The 21622-nt window shown below is 39.1% G+C and overlaps 2 protein-coding genes and 1 long non-coding RNA gene across 3 annotated transcripts in view; 2 read left to right on the top strand and 1 right to left on the bottom strand.

Moving 5' to 3' along the window:
- The window catches only part of LOC127531526 (uncharacterized), a 103132-nt gene extending 95906 nt beyond the window's left edge, over nt 1-7226 (top strand). The window contains exon 2 of the long non-coding RNA XR_007938662.1: nt 6008-7226. This is a non-coding gene — a long non-coding RNA (uncharacterized LOC127531526). The remainder of the gene's footprint in view (nt 1-6007) is intronic.
- On the top strand, nt 166-7226 carry slc25a19 (solute carrier family 25 member 19). The gene is made up of 7 exons (XM_051941062.1): nt 166-325; nt 1037-1197; nt 1448-1603; nt 1710-1880; nt 3211-3391; nt 3482-3612; nt 5191-7226. Exons 2-7 carry the CDS (start codon nt 1066-1068, stop codon nt 5404-5406), a joined length of 987 nt encoding a protein of 328 aa, XP_051797022.1. The 5' UTR covers nt 166-325; nt 1037-1065; the 3' UTR covers nt 5407-7226.
- Nucleotides 7227-7886: 660 nt separating this feature from the next.
- Nucleotides 7887-21622, bottom strand: part of pitpnc1a (phosphatidylinositol transfer protein cytoplasmic 1a) — an 82333-nt gene continuing 68597 nt past the window's right edge. The window contains exons 5-9 of the mRNA XM_022201241.2: nt 18078-18149; nt 15600-15695; nt 11459-11614; nt 10940-11003; nt 7887-9103 (exon numbers count right to left, since the gene is read on the bottom strand). Coding sequence (XP_022056933.1) covers nt 8793-9103; nt 10940-11003; nt 11459-11614; nt 15600-15695; nt 18078-18149 — 699 coding nt within the window. The 3' untranslated portion in view covers nt 7887-8792. The remainder of the gene's footprint in view (nt 9104-10939; nt 11004-11458; nt 11615-15599; nt 15696-18077; nt 18150-21622) is intronic.

Below are 21622 nucleotides of genomic sequence, written 5' to 3'. Positions count from 1 at the left end.
AGATAACTGTGATTTAACTCTATTTCTTAAGTAAAATTCCTGTTATTCTGATCGCAATGATTATTTACACCTTAAATTGCATTATCTACGACAGACGTGTTAGCTTGAAGCCGGTGTTTACATTATTTGCGATGCTGAAACGAGGCAGGGAATCATCTTGTTGCGATATTTCAGCTTTGGAAAGGCGGGGCACTCACCCGGAAGTGGTATTAATAGCTTGTGGCGAAAAGTACAAATCTGTTCTTGTCCTGTTCCTGTTGGATTTTAACCGCTGGGTTTCAGTGTGGGAGCTGTGGTTATATTTATGAAGGATTTCTACTGTAAGGTAAAGTCTTTCTGAGCTTTATTACCGCCAAACCCCTTGAACACAGCGAACAGCTGTTCTGTTGTTAGCTTAGCTTAGCTTGCCCCAAGGTCCAACTGCATGCCCTCCACATGTTGTGTGTGTCCGGAGATTGATCTTTATGACACCTTGTGCTTGTAATATGTAATATGTAAGATGTTGTCCATCATGGAAGATCTGTTGCGAGCTTTTGCACAAGCAGAAAACATATGAATGTAGCTGTAAATATTAGTACAATACTAGACTTAAAAGAAATGAAAAATATTTATGAAAGATGCTGGCCAAAGTCAGTTCAACAGATTTAAATATTTCATATTGGCATCACATTTTCATACTCTATTGCCGACAGCAAAATTTGAAAATCTCCATCACAAAATGTGCTGTTTCAGAGTTGCAGAAACCGAATACATTCATTGACTTAAGTTAACCTGAGTACACTTGAAACACCTGTGCTTTGGTTCAGTACTTTATTTTTCTGCTGCTCCACTGACAGCTAGTTACTTTTTAAATATATTCAATAACATATGGTCATCTTCTAAAGTACAAAGCAGTTCTGCATGATGACTTTATTTAAGATAAGATAATCCTTTATTAATCCTTTATCTGTTTCAATACGTCTCCATAATTTAGATTTTAACAACATAAAACCTTAATAAATATGAAGCACATCTGAGTCCTAGTTTCTGTCTGTAGCGTTGACAGGGATCTGAGGCTTTGGAGACATGGTGGGCTATGACCCTGGTTCTCAGGGTGCCGCTCTCTCCTCGGAGGAGGCAGCCGTCGCTGGATCGGCTGCTGGGATGGTCACCAGGGCCCTCGTCAGTCCCTTTGACGTCCTGAAAATCAGATTTCAGGTAAAGCAATCTGCTTATTATGTAACATGCCATCTAGGAAGTTAGAGAAGGAAGCTTAGTGAGGAAACAGTCTGACTTACGGTGCTTTATCAGCTGTAACTAGACATTTATAATTATGTAATTTTGTAGTACTTGCATTTTCCAACCATAAATATGCTTTATATTCAAACATGTACACCAGCCATGTGGATTTATTTAAATTAATTACCACAGAATCAACACAGTAACACAGATGAGTGTTTCTTTAAAGCTGCAGATCGAGCGTCTGTCTTCACGAAGGCCGGAGGGGAAGTATTGGGGATTATTTCAGGCATCTCGCTGCATTCGTTCAGAGGAGGGACTGTCTGCTTTCTGGAAGGGCCACATCCCAGCACAGCTCCTCTCCATCTGCTACGGGGCTGTCCAGGTAGAGCCTGTAAACTGCATGTTGACACAAACAAATATATTTCAACACTATCACAATAAAAATTTTACTCACAAGACTTACCAGATTTTCTACGTGTAATTTACAGTTTGCCAGTTTTGAGTTTCTGACAGAGATGGTCCATAAGTCAACGCCGTACGACAGCCAGACGTCAGGAGTTCACTTTGTCTGCGGCGGTTTGGCTGCCTGCTCTGCTACGGTGTTCTGCCAGCCTCTGGACACGCTGCGGACACGTTTTGCAGCTCAAGGAGAACCGAAGGTGGGACACAGCATCACTAATGTACTGTAGCTGTCAGCTTTTGACAGATCTCCTCGTGTTCATTTCTAGTCAGTGACTTTGTGATTGATTTAATGAGGTGGAGCCACATTAAGAAGCTTTGGCTGCCTTTCCCAAAGATGAAAAAGGCATATAAAAGAGCCTTTGTGTGTAAAATGAAGGTGATTAGGGAAAAAGTTGTGTAGTTTGTGTTCCTTCTACTGGCCTTGGCCTAATTTGGATGTTTAACTATCTTAAGTAAAGATGCTAAAACAATCAAACAACAGGATTTCTTCTTTAGAAACCCGAGAGATCAAATGTGCTTCTTTTTTTGATGATCAATCAGATAAACCTTAACAATAGATTTGTTCTGATGTGTTTTATAGTGTTTCTGCGGGTCTGGAAAAACACTGTAGAGTTAAAAAAAGCATCTTTTCTTTTGCGAGCTGGAGGCAGTATTATATACTTACTTATACTTACTTGAGTTTTTTGTCACTGTGTATAATTTTTGTCATTTAGGACAAATTTTGACTCATTTTTAACATTTATTTGTCATTTTTTGACTATTTAAAAAACAACAGACAAGTTTTTGACCTTTTATTTTTTAAATTTTGCACAAGTTTTAAATCATTTTTGCTGTTTTTTTGTCACTGCAGACAACCTTTGAGTCAATATGGACCATTTTTTGTCATTTTGGACAAGGTTTGACGAGCTTTCTGAGTCGCTGTTACTTATGTTAATTGTTTCAGAGTCTATTTTATTTGTGCAAAGTGGATCAAGCTCGGAATAATGCGCTAATAAATGCGTTTTTGCAGGTTAGATAACATGCCAAGAGTCTGACTGAATCTTTTGGATACGCTTGTCTCTCTCCTAGGTACCTGCGTCATTAAATAAATGTGTGAAGAGTTTTTTTTTTTTTTTTTACAAGAACATAGTAAAAATGTTGTGTTTTTAAAAAAAAAAAATGGGATTGAGAGTTATTCGTTGACAACGTTCAGCTGTAAATCTGCTGTAAGATTGTTTGGAATAATGGATTGTGCTGCACTTGTTGAGGTTTAGTTGGTTATGTCAGACCTGTAGTCAGCTCATAGTGGGCAGGTGTAGCTTTTAGCAAAAATACAGCAAGTAAGGAAGCAGAGTTATTGATTATTTCTAATTAATTAATCCATCTATCAATCTCAGCTGCATATTCGGGTGCTGGTGACATGAATCTGATTATTCACAGTACTAGAAATTATTCCTGGTGCTCTGAAGTACTGATAAAAAGGACAGAATTTGCTTTCTGTGGCTGATATTTCCTTTTCTACTCTATCCTTCTCCCATCTTTTTAAAGGTGTACAGGAACTTGCGTCATGCTGTTTCCACCATGTGGCGCTCAGAGGGAACGCTGACGTTTTACCGCGGCCTCTCACCAATGCTGGTGGCCGTGTTTCCGTACGCCGGGCTGCAGTTCTTCTTCTACAACGTCTTTAAAAAGCTGCTGGCTCCTCCACCCAAAGCTGGAAACTCAGGAGGTCCGTGGAGATCAGATGCACACAACAGAAATGCAAAGTATTCAGTTTAAAGTCCTGACAGTTTTTGTTTTGTTCACGTCTTTCTTCAAGGGAACCTGAGAAGCCTGATCTGTGGCAGTGGAGCCGGAATGATCAGTAAAACTCTGACGTACCCCTTCGACCTGTTCAAGAAGAGGCTGCAGGTGGGAGGCTTTGAGGCGGCCAGAGCTCACTTCGGACAGGTAAGTTCTTCTACTGCATGTTTCATAGTACTGGAGAATAGAGCTGAAATGATTGCCCAAGTAATTTGATTAAAATTCTTCAAGGCAAAATTCTCTGAAAGGAGGCTTCATTTAATCCACTGCATACGAGAGCCCAGCTCACTAACTGGTCCCAGACTTCATCCTATGCGGACCTATAATCAATAAATTCTAAAGTAATTTTAAATTTGACGCTTCCGTTTTAACCGGCGCAGCTTTTGTAGTGTTTATGTCGTTTATCAGATCAGAGACTGAACTATGAAGACGGTTAAACAGTCAGACTTTCTTTATGTGAGTCGACAAAAACTAAAACCTCAGTCAGAGTTAACAGGTGTGAAGGTGGTTTTTAACTTTCTTTGTTCGCTCAGACTTTCTGCTTCAAACTCAGGAGGTTTAACGATCATTTGACTCGTTTTCTGCACAAAATGAACCGATCACTTTTGTGTCATTTTTGTCATTTAGCAAAGTTTTGTTTCTTTTGTGTCATTCTTCAGTGATTTAAGCATATTTTTTACCGTTTTTTTGTGTTATTTTAGTATTCTTTTGTGTCATTTTTTAGTTATTTAAACATGCTTCTGTTTCATTTTTGTTTCTTTTTGTGTTATTTGACCATCATTTTGTCATTTTTGTGTTACATTTTGCTACATTTTTGGGCATTATTGTGTCTTTTTTTTTTTTTTTTAGTTTTTTAAGCATCCGTTTGTGTCTTTTTGTCATTTTTGTACCATCCTCTTGTGTCTTTCTGTGTCAATTTTTAGTTATTTAAGCATCTTTTTGAGACATTGTTGTGTTATTTAAGCATAATTTTGTGTTACATTTGGCATAATTTTTTGTCATTTTTTGTCATTTTGTGCGAACAGGTTGTTTTAATGGAGAATAATAAGGAACTTAAAAATTTATGACAGTAAAAAATGCTACTGGAAATGATGTCAGACAGGAATGCTGGTTAAAACTGTTAAACGTGTGTTAATGTATTTATTTTACGGATTAAAGCAGCTGATTATTGATAACAGACGGCTGCACAACAAACTATCAAACTTTATATCTCCAAACATGATATTTTATTGAAGGACATGTAGGTCTGACACCGTGTCATAATGAAGGAAATCACGTTAATTTGAACCAAATCAAAGTGAAACCAAAGTGACTGACTGAATATTCTCTGTAATAAATACTAATAAACGGATCAGTTTTCTTATTTGTGTTCTATCAGCAGCAGAAGCAGCAGTTTAAACAGACTAAACATAAAAACAGATTTATAGGATTTCTACATCAACAGCTTGATACACGTGTGGTTCCCATGGCTTTAGTTTTAGTAGAACACCCCTGTACTGTCCTATATATGTACAATACACCTCAGATGCTCGCCTGTGTTCCACCAGGACGGTGATTTCTGTTGCACAGAGCGCTCACTTCCTCTCTTGCTGTTGTAACACCAAGCACAGAGTCTGATTACTTGAATAATTGATAGAGTACTTGATTACTAAAATAATCGATAGCTGCAGCCCTACTGGAGAACATAATGTGGATCTGATGCTATGTTTATCTCCTGCTTTTCAGGTGCGCAGTTACAGTGGTCTGATGGACTGCATGCTTCAGATAGCCAAAGAGGAGGGAGTCCGGGGCTTCTTCAAAGGCCTCTCGCCGAGCCTTCTGAAAGCAGCTCTGTCTACAGGCTTCACCTTTTTTTGGTATGAATTTTTTCTCAATGTCATGCGTGACGTCAAGGAGCGACAGAGAACAAACGGCCTCGCCAAAGACCTGGAGGAGAGATAATGAAGAGAAAGACGGGAACACTTGCTCCTTGTTATTCACTTGCACTGAACAAATTTCTCCTGTGGGTCGATGGTGGCAGTTTCTGTGTTTACATGTACGCACAAAAAACATATCCTCATTTACTTTGTGTCTGTTCTGTCGCTGCATCTTGTGTTTTCCAACGTAGAATAGATTTAAATGTATTTAATCTGTGTTTTTAAGGGTTTGTGGACATTTGCGTTTAAAGGAAATATCTGAATAACATTTTATGTTCAAAGTCAGCTTTGCACATTTTAAACACTGACTTTGGTCAGTGGAGGCTTTGACATTGTTAAGTTACATTTCCTTGACGTTTCAGGAATAAATTGGCAGAAAAGAACTCAGAAAATGTTAGCTTTGGAGTTTTGTGGTGGTGTTGTGCATTAATATTGTTCACAGATTAAAAAAAAGAGACAAAATAATTCATATTTATTTTAATGTACAGTGCCATGAAAAAGAATCTGCCCCCTTGTTGAATCCTTCCATCCATTTTCTATACACCGCTTTATCCTCACTAGGGTCATGGGGGGTGCTGGAGTCTATCCCAGCTGACTCAGGTGAAGGCAGGGGACACCCTGGACAGGTCACCAGTCTGTCACAGGGCTACATATACAGACACACAATCACACTCACATTCACACCTACGGACAATTTAGAGTTATCAATTAACCTCAGCATGTTTTTGGACTGTGGGAGGAAGCCGGAGTACCCGGAGAAAACCCACGCATGCACAGGGAGAACATGCAAACTCCATGCAGAAAGATCCCAGGCCCAGGCCGGGATTTGAACCGGGGATCTTCTTGCTGCAAGGCGAAAGTGCTAACCAGTACTTCACTGTGCAGCCCATGTTGAATCCTTATTTTTTTTAAAAGATTTCCCCCACTTAAATGTTTACATCAGCCCGTCAAACATATTTAATGTTAGACAAGAATAACCAAAGTAAAAACAAAATGCAGTTTTTAAACGATGATTTAATGATTTATGAGAATGAACCTATCCAAACCTACCCGGCCCTGTGTGAAAAAGTAATTGCCTTCCTTGTTAAATCGTGAATTAACTGTGGTTAATCCCATTTTTTGGTTCAATTCCACCAACCACATCCAAACCTGATTACCTCCAGACCTGTTCAATGAAGAATCACTTAAATAGAACCTGTCTAAATAAAATCAGCCGAAAGACCTCAAAATGCTGCAGGACAACGATCAAAAACACACCAGCAAGTCGACTTTTGAATGGCTTAAGAAAAACCAAATGAAGGTTCTGAAGTGACCGAGTGAAAGTCTGAACTTAAGTCCGATTGAAATGCTGGCAGGACCTGAAAACCCTCCAGTGTTGCTGAATTAAAATAATTCTGCAAAGAGATGTGAAAGACTCATCGCCAGTTCTGAAACACACTTGATTTCAGTTGTTGCTGCTGAGGGTGGCCCAACCAGTGATTAGGTTTAGGGGGCAGTGACTTTTTCACACAGGGACAGGTAGCTTTGAATAGTTTTTTTTTCTCTTGAGAAATATCGTAATTTAAAAACTGCATTTTATATTTACTTGGATTATCTTTGTCTGATATTTACATTTGTTTGATGGTCTTAAACATTAAAGTGGGACTAAATACAAAAAAAATAGGAATTTGAGAAGGGGCAAATACTTTTTCACTGAACCATTTATCATGCTGGACAGAGCAGCATTCTGAGGATAGATACGCTAAGCTAACCTCGTTGAAGTGATTGTGGTTGTGTCGACATGTGAGTCAAACGCTTTAACTTTCAGGTCATTATTTTTGAAATAAAGGTTTTTATAAACACTAAGTTCTGTGTGATGCATTGACCAGAGAAGAGAGTGTGGATGTGAACTTTACCGTCTACTTCAGGTGAGTCACAAGACTCTAGTCGTTGATTTTAGTTGCACACCTGCAGAAAAGTGACATATTTCAGTAAATTTGTGAAAAATTTGGTGCATTTTTACTAAGACTTTACACGCCTATATAGACCTAGAACTGTAGAGTCTGACTCCTCGGGGATTCAGCTGGATTGTAAAAGTAAAAACTGTAGAAAAAAACTTTCAATTTTGTGTTAGCTAATTAATATTTAAATGTTGTACATTTTTATTGACAATGTGAAGTCTTTTGCAAATCAAACTTTGCTCTCTAAAGTGTGCCTTTAACCACCAGAGTGCAACAGTGTGTAATTCTCAAATTAAAAGTTCACATTGTCTCTAAATGAAAGAAAATGAACAAACGGAGTTCAAAGAAATAGAAGCCGAAGATGTAACGCAATTTGATCTTTGCATTTATGTCTTCAGAACTGACATAAACAAGCTGTAAAATAGTGAGGATAAAGCGGTGTATAGAGAATGGATGGATAATTCTGGGCATTTTGCGTGAATTCAGTTTTACATACGTGTTTTTTTTCTTCCTGCCTCAAAGCTATGATTTCACTAAATGACATTAACAAAGACTCCACACACAGTTATGGATGCACCAGCATTTAATTCAACTTCATTTACTGAATACAAAACCCATCAATAGTATGACTGAAAACTGATATGAATACAGCAGTAAAACAACACCACATGACCAGTCTGTAAAAACTAAAACACAACATCAAGTACGAGGCTGAGAGGACAAAGAAAACAGCTCACAAATATTCCAAAGCCGCCTCAAAATCATGCGCTTACATGGAGACGCAGTGGCGACAGAACTCGAATAAACAAACACTTAGAGAAGATAAAGAGTCCTGTTCAACGCCGGATATGATATTCTTTTTAATTTTATGGGTTAAATAACGTTCATAAAGCCTGTATATACAAGAAAGCACAATCACCTGACACCTGACTGTGAAAACCATAATACTCGACTGCTGCGGTGCCCAGCAAGAACCTGTCAGAGTCCCGACCACGGAAATAAGTACATCAAAGCACAAGTTCCAGTTAACAAAGCCAGATGTGTAAAGCAGAGAGAAAGTAAATCTAATTCTGTACATGAATACATTTTAGTGAGTGAATCTCGCACCCTGAGCTTGGATGAAAACAAAGTGATGTTCTGTGGGATATTTTCAGGAATGTTTGCTACTCTCAGTCAGACTAATGGGACTCCACACTGATGGGTTGATCTGAAGGAGACCAGGAGGATGAGGATGGACTCTGGCTGGGACACACTAAACCTTCACACCTCACAGGACTGTTGTCTGTGGACGTCTGGCTGCCTGTTTAAGAGCTTTTTGCTGCAGCACTCTGCAGTCTGCGGAGGGGCTGGGACCACCAGGACAGTCTCCTTCACTTCGGCTGGCTGAGGGGGCATTGTGGGATGTGCTGGGCAGGCATCCTCCACTGATCCACGGGTCGAGGGAGTTTTCCACGGCAGCGCGGCGGCTCCCTCATTCAGGCTGTGGACTGGAGTTCCAGGAGAAGAAGCTGGGCAGCTTGAAGAGGGAATCCCTGCGGCCCGGATCCGGCAGCGTCAGAGTCTCCGGAGCAGACTTCTTCCTGGGTCGCTCCTTAGGGACTGAGAGGAACTCCGGGGCCTCGGTGGAGAGGGGCGTGGACGGGGCGCTGTTGGGCCCACTGCGGGTGCTGGAGGGCAGGGGCGTCTCTGAGATGGAGATGGTCGGAGGGAAGGTGCCGATCTTCAGGTTGGTGGCTTCCTGAGTGGCTCGTTCATATTCTCGGACCTCCTCCATGGTCATATCTGTTGAGACAGAAACAAGGTTCACATCATTTATGCAGCTCAGCCTGGTTGACCTGTGAGTCGGAAATCAATCTTGGTGCATCAAAACAAAGGACATACCAATTCCTAAAATGCATATGGAGGATGGAGGAGACAGCTTGAGGAGCCATGCCATTAAAGAGGCAACACACAGAAGGTACACCACCGTTCAAAGGTTTGGGGTCATCCAGACAATTTCATGTTTTCCATGAAAACTTTTATCCATGTGCTAACATAACTGCACAAGGGTTTTCTCATCATCAGTGAGCCTTTCAGCACCATTAGCTAACACAATGTAGCATTAGAACACAGGAGTGATGGTTGCTGGAAATGTTCCTCTGGACCCCTATGGAGATATTCCATTAAAAATCAGCTGTTTCCAGATAGAATAGTCATTTACCACATTAACTATGTCTACACTGGATTTATCATTTATTTAATGTTATCTTCATTGGAAAAAAACTGCTTTTATTACAAAATTAAGAAAATTTCTCGGTGACCCTAAGCTTTCTAACGGTAGTGTGTGTCAGACAGAAATGTTGGGAATCTTGGTTTCTAGAAGATCAAAGGCATCTGAACTTGTTTTAGAGACACCTTCTGAACATCCAGTAATATTTGATCTGAACACAGAAACACTCAAGGAAGTCTCCAGTGCCTTCTTTCGGTTTATAAGATAATAAGTTTGGAAATATTTGTCTGAAATTACTCGGAAACAACATTTCAGTGATGTTTACTTTCACTCCAGCTCTGTTTAGACATATATAGAAACCCTCACAGCGTTCTTCAAACAGAGAGCTGCAGAACATCAAACAGCTGTGAGATCAGAGGAAGGTGGTTAAAAACCTACACCTGACATGAGGGTGAATATGGGCTTCTGAGCCATTATTAAAAACATTTATGATGGGCTGCAGGCGGTACGGCGGCTGGAGAGCACATTAAACAGTAGCAGCTCAGGAGGAGTGAAATGAATCATCAAAAGAGGCCGACAGCTGAAAACAGTAAAGTTTTCTCCAAAAATGGAAACTTTTTCTCCGTGGCTCCAGTAGTTGATTAAGTTGGACAGGCTTGTTCATTTTAAAGATGCATCAGTGCAGCTGCTACACCAAAAACAACATTTAGTTATTTACAACATGATATACGTACAGAGAGAGACTGTCCTCTTTGTACATCTATATATACAACATCTTATTATAGATACATGTTTTTGTGATTAAAGGAGCCACATTAAACTGGTTTAAACATGTTCATCAGACAGATTCCAGTTTGTTCTTGTTAAATGCTTCTTTTAGACAATATTATTAGGAAACACTGCATAAATGTTCATTGCTATGCAGATGATACCCAGTTATATTTATCTATGAAGCTAAATTAAATCAGGCAAACTCCAAAATCGTCTGGATGACCTCTAATCTTCTTCATTTACATTCAGAGAACACTGAGGTTATTGCATTTGGCCCCTCACAAACACACTATCTAACCAGACAGTTACTCTAGATGACCACTTTGAATTTTCAGAGCTGAAAAAGATCCTTGAGAGCAGAAAAACATCAATGCTAAGCCCTTCAAAGACATCCTCATCTCCAAACATCAGTCACTACAAACTGGTTATAAATGACATCATGAGGAGGAGATAGCCACGCCTGTTTCTGCACATTTTGGCTTCACTTTTACACATGAGGCAGTTTTTAATGCTGTCTGTGATTTTATCCCAGCAAAAGCTCCACCTCCACTTCAGTTTCCTCACACTAGCCTTATTGTCCGACTGCAATCTTGACATTATCCATAGTTTCTAAGCATTGAAACCTCTGATAAACTCACCAATCCACTCATCTACCCAAGCAAAGGCCTGCCGGTGTCCAAGCAGCAGGACGTCTCGAATCACCTGAGCAGAAGAAGGAAGAGGATGTGCAGAGTTAGAAAGAACGAGTTCACTTTGAAGGCTGCAGAGAATTTAAAAAACACAGAGGAATGTGATTAATACGAGAAGTGCTGGAGTTAGCATGCAAGTAATGACCCATACAGTGTGTGTTTGTTTGGTGTGTTTGTGTGAGTATTTGGTGTGTGTTCGCCTCGGGCAAGGACAGCACAGGGACAGTCCACCTCCGGGACCGATGCTGCTGCAGAGGGATAGTCGAGATGGATTTGGGGAAATAAGAGAGATTAAGTTTGGGGTGAGACTGTGAGATATGAACAGAAGGTGATGATGGAAGGACTGATTTGGTTCAACGCTGCATGTTTCCTGAGCAGAAAATGTTTAGCCAGTGGTGCTGACTGTTATGTTTAGGGGTCAGAAAGTTTAGCTGTTTCTCTGAGGGCATCGACTGATTCCATCCTGACCTTGTGTACAAACTGTTCCACTCGTGTTTGCAGGCCCCAGACTTCAAACTTTACTGTGACCAGTTTGTAGGAGCACATGATGGGGTCCTGGGTGTCGATCCAGCCTTCCTGCAGAATCCCTCGGTTGGTCTTCTTCGATTTGAAATATCGGGGGTCCTAGAAGGCCAAGAGACACTGAATTTAGAAAACGTATCAGAAAAAAATGCATGCCATTTCATATCTCCTAGGACTTTTTACTGCTTTTCAACTGTTTCCTGTGTTTATCTCCCTCACACACATTAAATCCTCCCTCCAGGATCCTTTGCTTCCATTACGAGGCTCCTGCAGAGAGCAGCCCAGTGTTGGTCCCTCATCACAGCGTTTACGTGCATTAATCACAGCCACCTATGAACTAATTATGCTGCGGTGTTCATTTGTCCTCAGGGTCATGTATCTGACTGAGAGTCTGCAACACTAACATTTTCTGTTGGAAAACATTTCTAGTGGAGGTGGAAGAGTTAGAGGCTGCATTTGTGTTTGTCATCAAGTTTACTGGCACAAAAACACATTTTTACGAAACAAATATCATCTCAGAAAGATATTTTACTTTGCTGACAATGTTTTAGAGATTTGCTGTTGAAATTCCTCTGGAATAAAAATATTGGTGCCCTGAGAGCTTTGTTTAACCCTCTGAACCCCTAAATCCATTGTTTTGAAAGGGAGGCTGTATTTTAAATATACTGTATTTATAGAACAACTGATGCTGATTTTATTTTTTTAAAAATCACCAAAATTATTATCGGAGTCACAAAGAGTAAAAAATGAGAAAATTTTTTAAAAAATTTTGCAGATTTTTTACTTTTTGACAGTCATTGAGCTAAATCATGTGTGAAACGTTTCCTCATCATCATCACCACTGTACAGTGGGGCAAAAAAGTATTTAGTCAGCCACCAATTGTGCACGTTCTCCCACTTAAAATGATGACAGAGGTCTGTAATTTTCATCATAGGTACACTTCAACTGTGAGAGACAGAATTTGGAAGAAAATCCAGGAAATCACATTGTAGGATTTTTAAATAATTTATTTGTAAATTATGGTGAAAATAAGTATTTGGTTGCCTATAAACAAGCAAGATCTCTGGCTCCCACAGACCTGTAACTTCTTCTGTAAGAAGCTCTTCTGTCCTCCACTTGTTACCTGTATTAATATCACTTGTTTGAACTCGTTATCTGTATTAATATCACTTGTTTGAACTCGTTACCTGTATAACAGACACCTGTCCACAGCCTCAAACAGTCAAACTCCAAACTCCACCATGACCAAGACCAAAGAGCTGTGGAAGGACACCAGGAACAAAATTGTAGACCTGCACCAGGCTGGGAAGAGTGAATCTACAATAGGCAAGCAGCTTGATGTGAATAAATCAACTGTGGGAGCAAGTATTAGAAAACAGAAGACATACAAGACCACTGATAATCTCCCTGGATCTGGGGCTCCACACAGCATCTCATCCCGTGGGGTCAAAATGATCATGAGAACGGTGAGCAAAAATCCCAGAACTACACGGGGGGACCTGGTGAATGACCTGCAGAGAGCTGGGACCAAAGTAACAAAGGCTACTATCAGTAACACACTACGCTGACAGGGATCAGATCTTGCTTCAGCCAGTACATGTCCAGGCCCGTCTGAAGTTTGCCAGACAGCATATGGATGATCCAGAAGAGGACTGGGAGAATGTCATGTGGTCAGATGAAACCAAAATAGAACTTTTTGGTATAAACTCAACTCGTTGAGTCTGGAGGAAGAAGAATGCTGAGCTGCATCCCAAGAACACCACACCTACTGTGAAGCATGGGGGTGGAAACATCATGCTTTGGGCTGTTTTTCTGCAAAGGGGACGGGACGACCGATCCGTTTTAAGGAAAGAATGAATGGGGCCATGTATCAGGAGGTTCTGAGCCAAAACCTTCTTCCATCAGTGAGAGCATTGAAGATAAAACGTGGCTGGGTCTTCCAGCATGACAATGATCTCAAACACACCGCCCTGGCAACAAAGGAGTGGCTCCTTAAGAAGCATTTCAAAGTCCTGGAGTGGCCTAGCCAGTCTCCAGACCTCAACCCCATAGAAAATCTGTGGAGGGAGTTGAAAGTCCGTGTTGTCCAGCGACAGCCCCAGAACATCACCGCTCTAGAGGAGATCTTTATGGAGGAATGGGCCAAAACACCAGCTACAGTGTGTGCAAACCAGGTGAAGAACGTTTGACCTCTGTCATTGACAACAAAGGTTATATTACAAAGTATTGAGCTGGACTTTTGTTATTGATCAAATACTGATTTTCCACCATAATTTACAAATAAATTCTTTAAAAATCCTACAATGTGATTTCCTGGATTTTTTCCCATACTCTGTCTCTCACAGTTGAAGTGTACCTATGATGAAAATTACAGACCTCTGTCATCATTTTAACGGTAGTGCACATAAATTAATGTTGTTCTAAATTATTTTAAGTTGCTCAAAAACAAATTAAAGTTCTTCTATATTAGTTAAAGTTGTCCTATTTTAGTAAAAGTTGCTCTATATTACATAAAGTTGTTTCTTATCTTGTATTAAAAGACTCAGTGTAAACATTTAAGAAATTAAAATAAACCAAAATACTAGATTAGATTGAAATGTGGGATGATTTCTAGAACAAAAAGACAAAAACGCACGTGACGTTAGTGCATTCGCTTCCAAAAAAATCCACCAATATTGACACTGATCATGTGACGACAGCATCTCTGAGCTATTCTTAGCTCTGAGTGTGTAAAAGCAGAAGCCCGGTGGGAGGTGAGAATGTGTGCGGATGTGTGTGAGCCACTAATAAAACACCACTGCAGCGCTGTCATGACCCCTCCTGGTTATTAATAGCTCAGCTTTTTATGTCCATCACGCCCTGATGGATAGGCAAACACACACGCATACAAATTTCAGATCACCAGAGCTAATGTCCATCACCTCCCCCACACATAAACAGGCCCATCCCCCCTCCTTCCATCACTCAGAGGAGGCAGCTGCTGCTCTGTTTCCTCCCTCCTCACTCTGGTGTTCGTCTTCACACTCCGTCCTGTTCAATCTTTGGGTCATTCCAGAATTGGAGCTTTAAAATGTTTGAAAAATAAACCTTCTCTTTTACAGTTTTCTGCTCCATATTCATCAATAATAGGTAATAAACTATCAAAGGCTTGATTGGTTCAGCTTACACATCAATGGTAGCATTTTTATTCCATGTTTTCTGTGTTGTTTGCTAACCCTACTCTAATCACAGTAACAGGGTTGCTAATCCATGCTAATGTGATCTTTTTCTCAGCAGTAGAAGCTAGATATTTAGCTAGCTGTTACTGCTGACCAAGAGGACAAACTGACTGATGGAAAACAGTCCAAAGAATGAGTCTGATCCTGATAATATGAGGTAGAGAGAGACATTCAATCAAGGCTGACAATGTTCTGAAAATACGAAAAATATAAGAGAGAACATAGCTTTGCTCTACACATCCTTTAGGAAAACTGTTTGATGATGTAAACGACAAAAGCAACACACAAAATGACAAAAAAAAACCACAAAATGACAAAAAGAAAACCACGAAACGACAGAAGGAAGACATAAATTTACAAAAACAACACAAAATGACAATGACAAAACACAAAACGAGAAAAACAAGACAGAAAATGACAAAAACAGGACACATGTTCCATGCATAATAATTATTATTTAAAATATTATGTGGATTAAAAAAATGTTCCCATAATTAAAAAAGACATCAATGAAAAAAAAACAACAGAAAAGTAGATTTAAATTTCATTTGAACCATTTTATTATAGATTCAGTTTGGTCATCAGGGGGTGGGACAAGAGAGAAATGGCATTTTAGGGGGAACTCCAGACTTATTTGGTATTTTTAAAAAATATTTTCAAACATTCTTTTCTTCTAGTTTTTTTAGATTTGGTCTCAGGACAAGAACATTTACACGACAGCTGCATGTTTTAGTATTTTATATGTGGATTATTTGAAATTTGATGGTTGGGACGTAAAATGTCCTCCAGTTACAGAATGACTCTTCTATTCCACATCCTCCTCCTGCATTCTTTCACTCTGCGTCTTCAGATCAGCAGCTTCTCTCACCTCTGACTCCTTGTAGTGGCGTTCGGGGATCTCATCATAGGCGATGTCCACGAAGCACACCTCTGTCTCCTCGTCTCTGGGTTCGCTGCCAAAGATCTGAGGAGGACAGTTGAGGGTGAGAGGACAACCGAATCAATAAATGCACTTTAGTCGCTGACGAACGACGTGGGCGATTTTCCCCTGACGCCCGAAGCAGCAGCTTCACATAAACTGGAAATATGGACCCATTTCAGAAGAGGAGAAGTGAAAAGAATCACCACACAGGAAGTTTATCAATGAGATCAGATCCAGATGCTCTGGAGACTCAGATGACCTGGACTGAAAAAAAGTTTAGTGAATTCAGGAGAAGTGACACCGACAGAGCAGCAGTACATGCAAGCACTGAATATCATATTTAGATTACAACCTAACATGGAGACAACTTATCTGCTCAGACACGTCAGACTAGACAATATCTAATCTTGACCAGGTTAGAGATTCCTGGCATGTCTTCTTCCTGCAGCAGTTCTCTCTCTCAGGGTCATATTAGAAGCAGAGGAAGCCTGAACATGCTCACAGCTCTAGTTTGGGAGAATTAAATAGGAACAGGGTTTATCTGAGGTGATCAATAGGATCTACAGGATGGTTTAAGGTGACTGCAGCTGATGCTGATTGATATTCTGGAATGTCTTCAGCTCACACCTGAAAGGAAATATCTTAGTACGGGGAAAAAGAGTAATTTTCCTTCAAAGAGGTGACACAATGAGAACCTTCGTCCTTCTGGCTTCACTCTCAGTGCAGAAAACAAACTGTGAGGACGGATGTGAGTCACTCCTGCATCCTTCAACTTTCATACAGGTGTAGAGAAAAGGAGCAGAAAGAGTGAAAAGAACTGAGGGATGAGGAAAGAATGGTACAGGCAGCGAGGTGTTAACTTCTACTAAACTTAACAACACCCTCATGTGTTACAATCTGGCTGAGATGTGAAGTTCTGACCATCTGTGAGGCCAGCGTTAGATGTCTGTGATTCCTACGACCCACCAGTAAGTGGCGCTGCGTCCTTTTGTTTCTAACTACACTATGGATGGAGGCGATGTTGCGTAAGTCTCAGATTTGACCCTACTGCCAATCAAAGTGTTAAGTGTCTCTGAAGGAGAGCGAGCGAAGTGCTTTTAACTGGGATGAGAAAGACTTGGAACCAGGAGCACTTTGTCAGGATGCTGCAGGAGGCAGTGGAAGTCTGTGGTTCCTGATCATATTATCATTACTACACTTACTGTAATGTATTTTTATGATGTACCTTCATGCTTTGGCAGTAAAAGTGTAAAACCTTCATGCTTTTTGATGTTTTCATATTGGTGTTCAGAAATTTTCCCTATTATCCACATTTCTGATCTACCTTCATTGTTTGGCAATAAAAGTGTAAAATCTTCATGCTTTTTAATGATCTACACTGAATAAACGCTCCTCTGGAAGGCGCTTTTTGTATGTGTCAGATTTATTTTTTGCTTGAGCTGCAAATAATTCCCAAAGAGCCCATAAAATACACATTTCTAGGTTTATTTGAGTAGATTTACATGCTTTAATGTTGAAAAAATGCATTATTTTTTCTTATTCTGCACATTTCCGCAGCACCTCTTCTCACCCTGTCTTTTTCTTTGTCACAATGCTGCAGGAGACAGCAGCTGTCTTCAATCTATGTTTATTGTTGGTCTTATTCTAATTATTATCAGATTTACTTTGCCAGTTGTTAATTCATGCATTAGCAGTATGAGTGCAAAACCTTCACACTTTTTACTGTTTTCATGTTGGTGTTCTGCAGATTTTCCCACAATGTTTTAAAGAACCAACTGAACGCACATTTATAGGTTTATAGTATGGGTATATCAGAGCAGATTTACATGTGTTAAAGTTTAAAAAACACAGTTATTTTTCTTTTCTTTACATTTTTTTGCAGCACTTCTTCTCACTCGTCACTAGGTACATGATACACAAATGCATTACATGTTCATGAAAGGTGTCTCAGGTAGTTTTCAGACCTTATAGAAGCAGAAATAACACACTAAAGCAGAGAGAAAACCCCAAAAAGCAGAATTTGTGCTCTTGATTGGAAGGACATTACACTGCATTTTAAGATTTCTGCAGTGTGTGATTAAAATTAGGTATTCTTCCAGCAACTGTGCGTGAGAAATCAATGAATGCAGATTAATTTGTGCAAAAATAAAAAAGCCAATCCACTCAATCATGCTGTGAGTAAAGATTCAACTCTCCACAGGAGTGAAAACATCGCAGAATGAACCCTTAATCCTCCACATGTCCTTCCCTTTATGAAGCAATAACTTCCTGACGAAGACAATTCATTAGCTTTTTGGATTTTAGAGCTTCAGAGCAGGAAGATTTGTGAAAATATGAGCAGAAAAAAGGACAAAAGAGACAAAAACAATCCTAGAATCTTTCTTTTCAGATATACAAACACACAACAGTCTGAGCTCTACTCACATTATTGTTGCTGCCTTTGTTGTCCTCGTATTTGGTCTCTATGTGGATGGAAAACTTGGGCAGGAAGGAGCACTGGAGGAGAGAGAAAAGGCTAATCAGTGAGAAATCAATATGCACGACAGTGACTTTGCTAATTTGCATCAAACCACATCATCCCACAAGATGTTTCTGTGTGTGAGTTTAATGAAAGCAGATGAGCAGAAACGGTGATTCTCTGCAGCTGCATCGCTCACGTTTTATGGCCTGCAGCTGATCAGCTCCTAAACGCAGCAGTTTGATCAGATTAAAGCTTAACGTCTCCGATCATTACACAACCAGAATGTGGAAACTGCTTACATAAGCTGCCGTGTGTTTGTGTGTGGCACGGCAGGACCGACACAACAGGACGGATCGATTTGTGCAGCTGAAGGGCTCGATGCCGGGAGCTGACGGTGAATACTTTAGAGTGAGTAAGAGGGAGAGAGCAGCCTCTTCTTATTGTAATTTACTGTGCATAATTCAGTGAGGAGAAGCCAAGTTAGAAATATAGAAAAGAGTGTACAGCAGGGGTGTCATTTTAGTTCAGGTCCACATTCAGCCCAGTTTCATCTCAAGTGAACAGAACCAGTAAAATCACAGCATAATAACCTATAAATAATAATAATAATAATAAGGCACAAAACCACAAAAATGAGACAAACACCACAAAACAAAACAAAAAAAGAGACAAAGCGACAAAAACAAGACAAAAAATCATACAAATGACACAAATGATACACAAAACAACAAATAAAGCAAAACAAAATGACAAAAATGAGACAAAAACACAAGCAAGACAAAAAGGAAAAAGAAAACAAGAAAAACGAGAAATAAACAACAAAAACATGAGACAAACGATAAGCCAGACAAAAAAAAGACAAAAAACAATGAAAACAAGACAAAATATAATAAAAAATGAGACACAAAGTTACAAAAAAATGGACAAACAACACAAACAAGACCAAAAATGACATAAATGACACAAAGGAGACAAAAAATGACAAAAGCGAGAAACAAATTGGAAAAAACGATGCAGGAAACAACAAATAATGCAAAACACAAAATGACAAAAATAAGACAAACATCACAACTGAGACAAAAAGGAAATGCAAAATGACAAAAATGAGAAACAAAAACAACAAAAACATGAGACAAACAAAAACCAGACAAAAACGAGACAAAACATGACAACAAAAAGACACAAAACGACAAAAGAACAATGAGCAATCTGGTATTTTTCCTTACAATCAAACAACTTGTCATGGGCTAGAAATTATTTTAAATTTATAGTTCTACAAATTTACAATCTGCAGTTAATGTCTTCTCTCTAATTCTTACTCTTTACAAAGTCGTCCTGTGGGCCGGATTGGACCCTCTGAGGGCCGGTTTTGGCCCGCAGGTCACATGTTTGACATCTCTGCTGTAGAGTGTGTTTCAAAATGTTTTAAACTTCGTCTTGAAGTCAAGATATTTCACTAAAACCTCCATGAGAAAAACACCAGAGTGGGTTCTCTGTCATCAAAAAGTACTTTTATTAACTTAAATCCAGCTCAGATCATGTCCTCGTAGCGTGACTCACTAATTTTAATAACAGAGTCGTTGTTAGAGACACAAATGATCATTATGTTCTCTACAAAAACATTCCCTGAAGCTGCATCACGAGGACACAAACAGCACCAACAAACTATAATAAATAAGTTATAAATACCAATTACACTAAAAAGTAAACATTTGTTTCATTAAAATCATGCTTCTGCTTGGATTTGACTTTATTCAATAAGGTCACAATAAAAAGCAGAAAACATGCAAAACTCTTAGAAAATATGTTTCCCTGACAATTAAAACACGTGTAGGCATCTAGTTTGTGTGATTTATCACGACATTCATGCAAACTCAAGAGGTGAACAAACCTCTAAAATATGTTTAAAAACACCCACAGCTGTCAGAAACATCCTGTTCTTTATTCAGCAAGCTGTTCTCAAACGTTAGCATGAATTAAACTGCACATAAACACGTGTCATTTTTCTCAATGTTTTGTAGAGCTGCAGCTAATCATTACATTCATTATATATTACTGTGATTATTAGTTTTCCAGATGTATTGGGTAATTTGTTGGTGTTCAAAATGTCAAAAAGTGGTAAAAGGAAAAAACAAAAAAGCATCTAAATGCCCCAAATGATTCTTCAGATGTCATGTTTAGTCCTGGTCTATTTTTCTTTATATAAAAAAATGGTAAACAATGCATCAACTTCCTGACTTTTTTTGCAGATTAACTTCCTGTTGTTGAATTTCATGATTCCAGATTGGAGGAAACCTTGAGCTGCTCTGTAAACCAACAGCATGAAGGAAGAGATGCTTATTTGCAGCAACACTCCTGAGGTTCAGCGAGGTTCTTCCACATGAGCGGCTTCCATCCAGATGCTGAGAGTAGAAACCTCCAGGGAGCCGATCAGCCGGCTGCTGGTTTTATTTTTGCTTCATTGATGTTTCCTTTCGACACCAGGGGGAGGTGTGTGTCGCGGTTCATGTCCAGCTAATGTCCCCCAGATAATCATTAGTGCTTTTAGTCAACAACAGTCCGGAAGATTCAATAAGAAATTTCCTTCATTATCTGATATTGACGAGCAGATCGGTGCTGTGGGATGCAGGTGTTCTGAAGGTGAAACTCTAACGGGGTGTCAAACATGCGGCCCGCAGGCCAAAACTGGGACGACTTAGTAAAATGTAAAAATTACAGAGAAGACATTAACTGTAAATTAGTAAAACTATAATTTTAAAAATAATTTCTAGACCATGACAAGTTCTTTTGATAACAAAGTAAAATACTAGATTGTTCTTTGTTCTTTTGTCATTTTGTGTCTCATTTTTGTAATACTTTGTATTGTTTTTGTTGTTTTGTTTCTCATTTTTGTCATTTTGTATTTCCTTTTTGTCTTGCTTGCGTCATTTGTCTATTTTTTTGTCATTTTGTGTCTCATTTTTGTAATATATTGTCTTGTTTTTGTGTCTGACTAATCGTTTGTGTCATCTTATTGTCATTTTGTGTTTCCTTTTGGTCTTGCTTGTGTTTTTGTCTTATTTTGTTATTCTTGTTTCACTTTATGTGTTGTTTTATGTATCATTTTAGTTGTTTTGTGTAATTTTCTGTCTTGTTTGTCCATTTTTTTGTTGCTATGTAACTTTTTGTTTAATTTTTTGTCCTTTTTTTGTTTTGTTTTGTGCTGTGTCTCACGTCTTGCCATTTTGTGTGTCATTTTTGAAATATTTTGCCTTGTTTTTTTGTCTTTTTTGTCGTTTTGATCATCAAGTAAAATACTACATCGTTCAGTTTCAGATACCTGTGACTGAATGTTTTGTTCCTTTGTAGACACTCTGTGATCTGGAAGTTGTAATGTATAAATGATAAACCGAGGCATGATGTTGCTGAAATTGAATTTATTTTTCTTAAGAAATTTCAGGATGTTCATAATGTTTTGTAAAAAGATAATTCCTTAAATGTGAACATTTTCAGAATTGTACTTTTTTGC

Source organism: Acanthochromis polyacanthus, chromosome 21 (assembly GCF_021347895.1).
Source record: "Acanthochromis polyacanthus isolate Apoly-LR-REF ecotype Palm Island chromosome 21, KAUST_Apoly_ChrSc, whole genome shotgun sequence".
NCBI lineage: Eukaryota > Metazoa > Chordata > Actinopteri > Pomacentridae > Acanthochromis > Acanthochromis polyacanthus.
This window is presented reverse-complemented; position numbering and strand designations above follow the sequence as displayed.

Bases quoted from the DNA above. Each gene is read 5' to 3' on its own strand.
- slc25a19 (XM_051941062.1), top strand. From the start codon at position 1,066: ATGGTGGGCTATGACCCTGGTTCTCAGGGTGCCGCTCTCTCCTCGGAG. The intron at 1,198-1,447 runs GTAAAGCAATCT...GTTTCTTTAAAG, and splicing joins TCCTGAAAATCAGATTTCAG to CTGCAGATCGAGCGTCTGTC. The intron at 3,392-3,481 runs GTCCGTGGAGAT...TCTTTCTTCAAG, and splicing joins CAAAGCTGGAAACTCAGGAG to GGAACCTGAGAAGCCTGATC.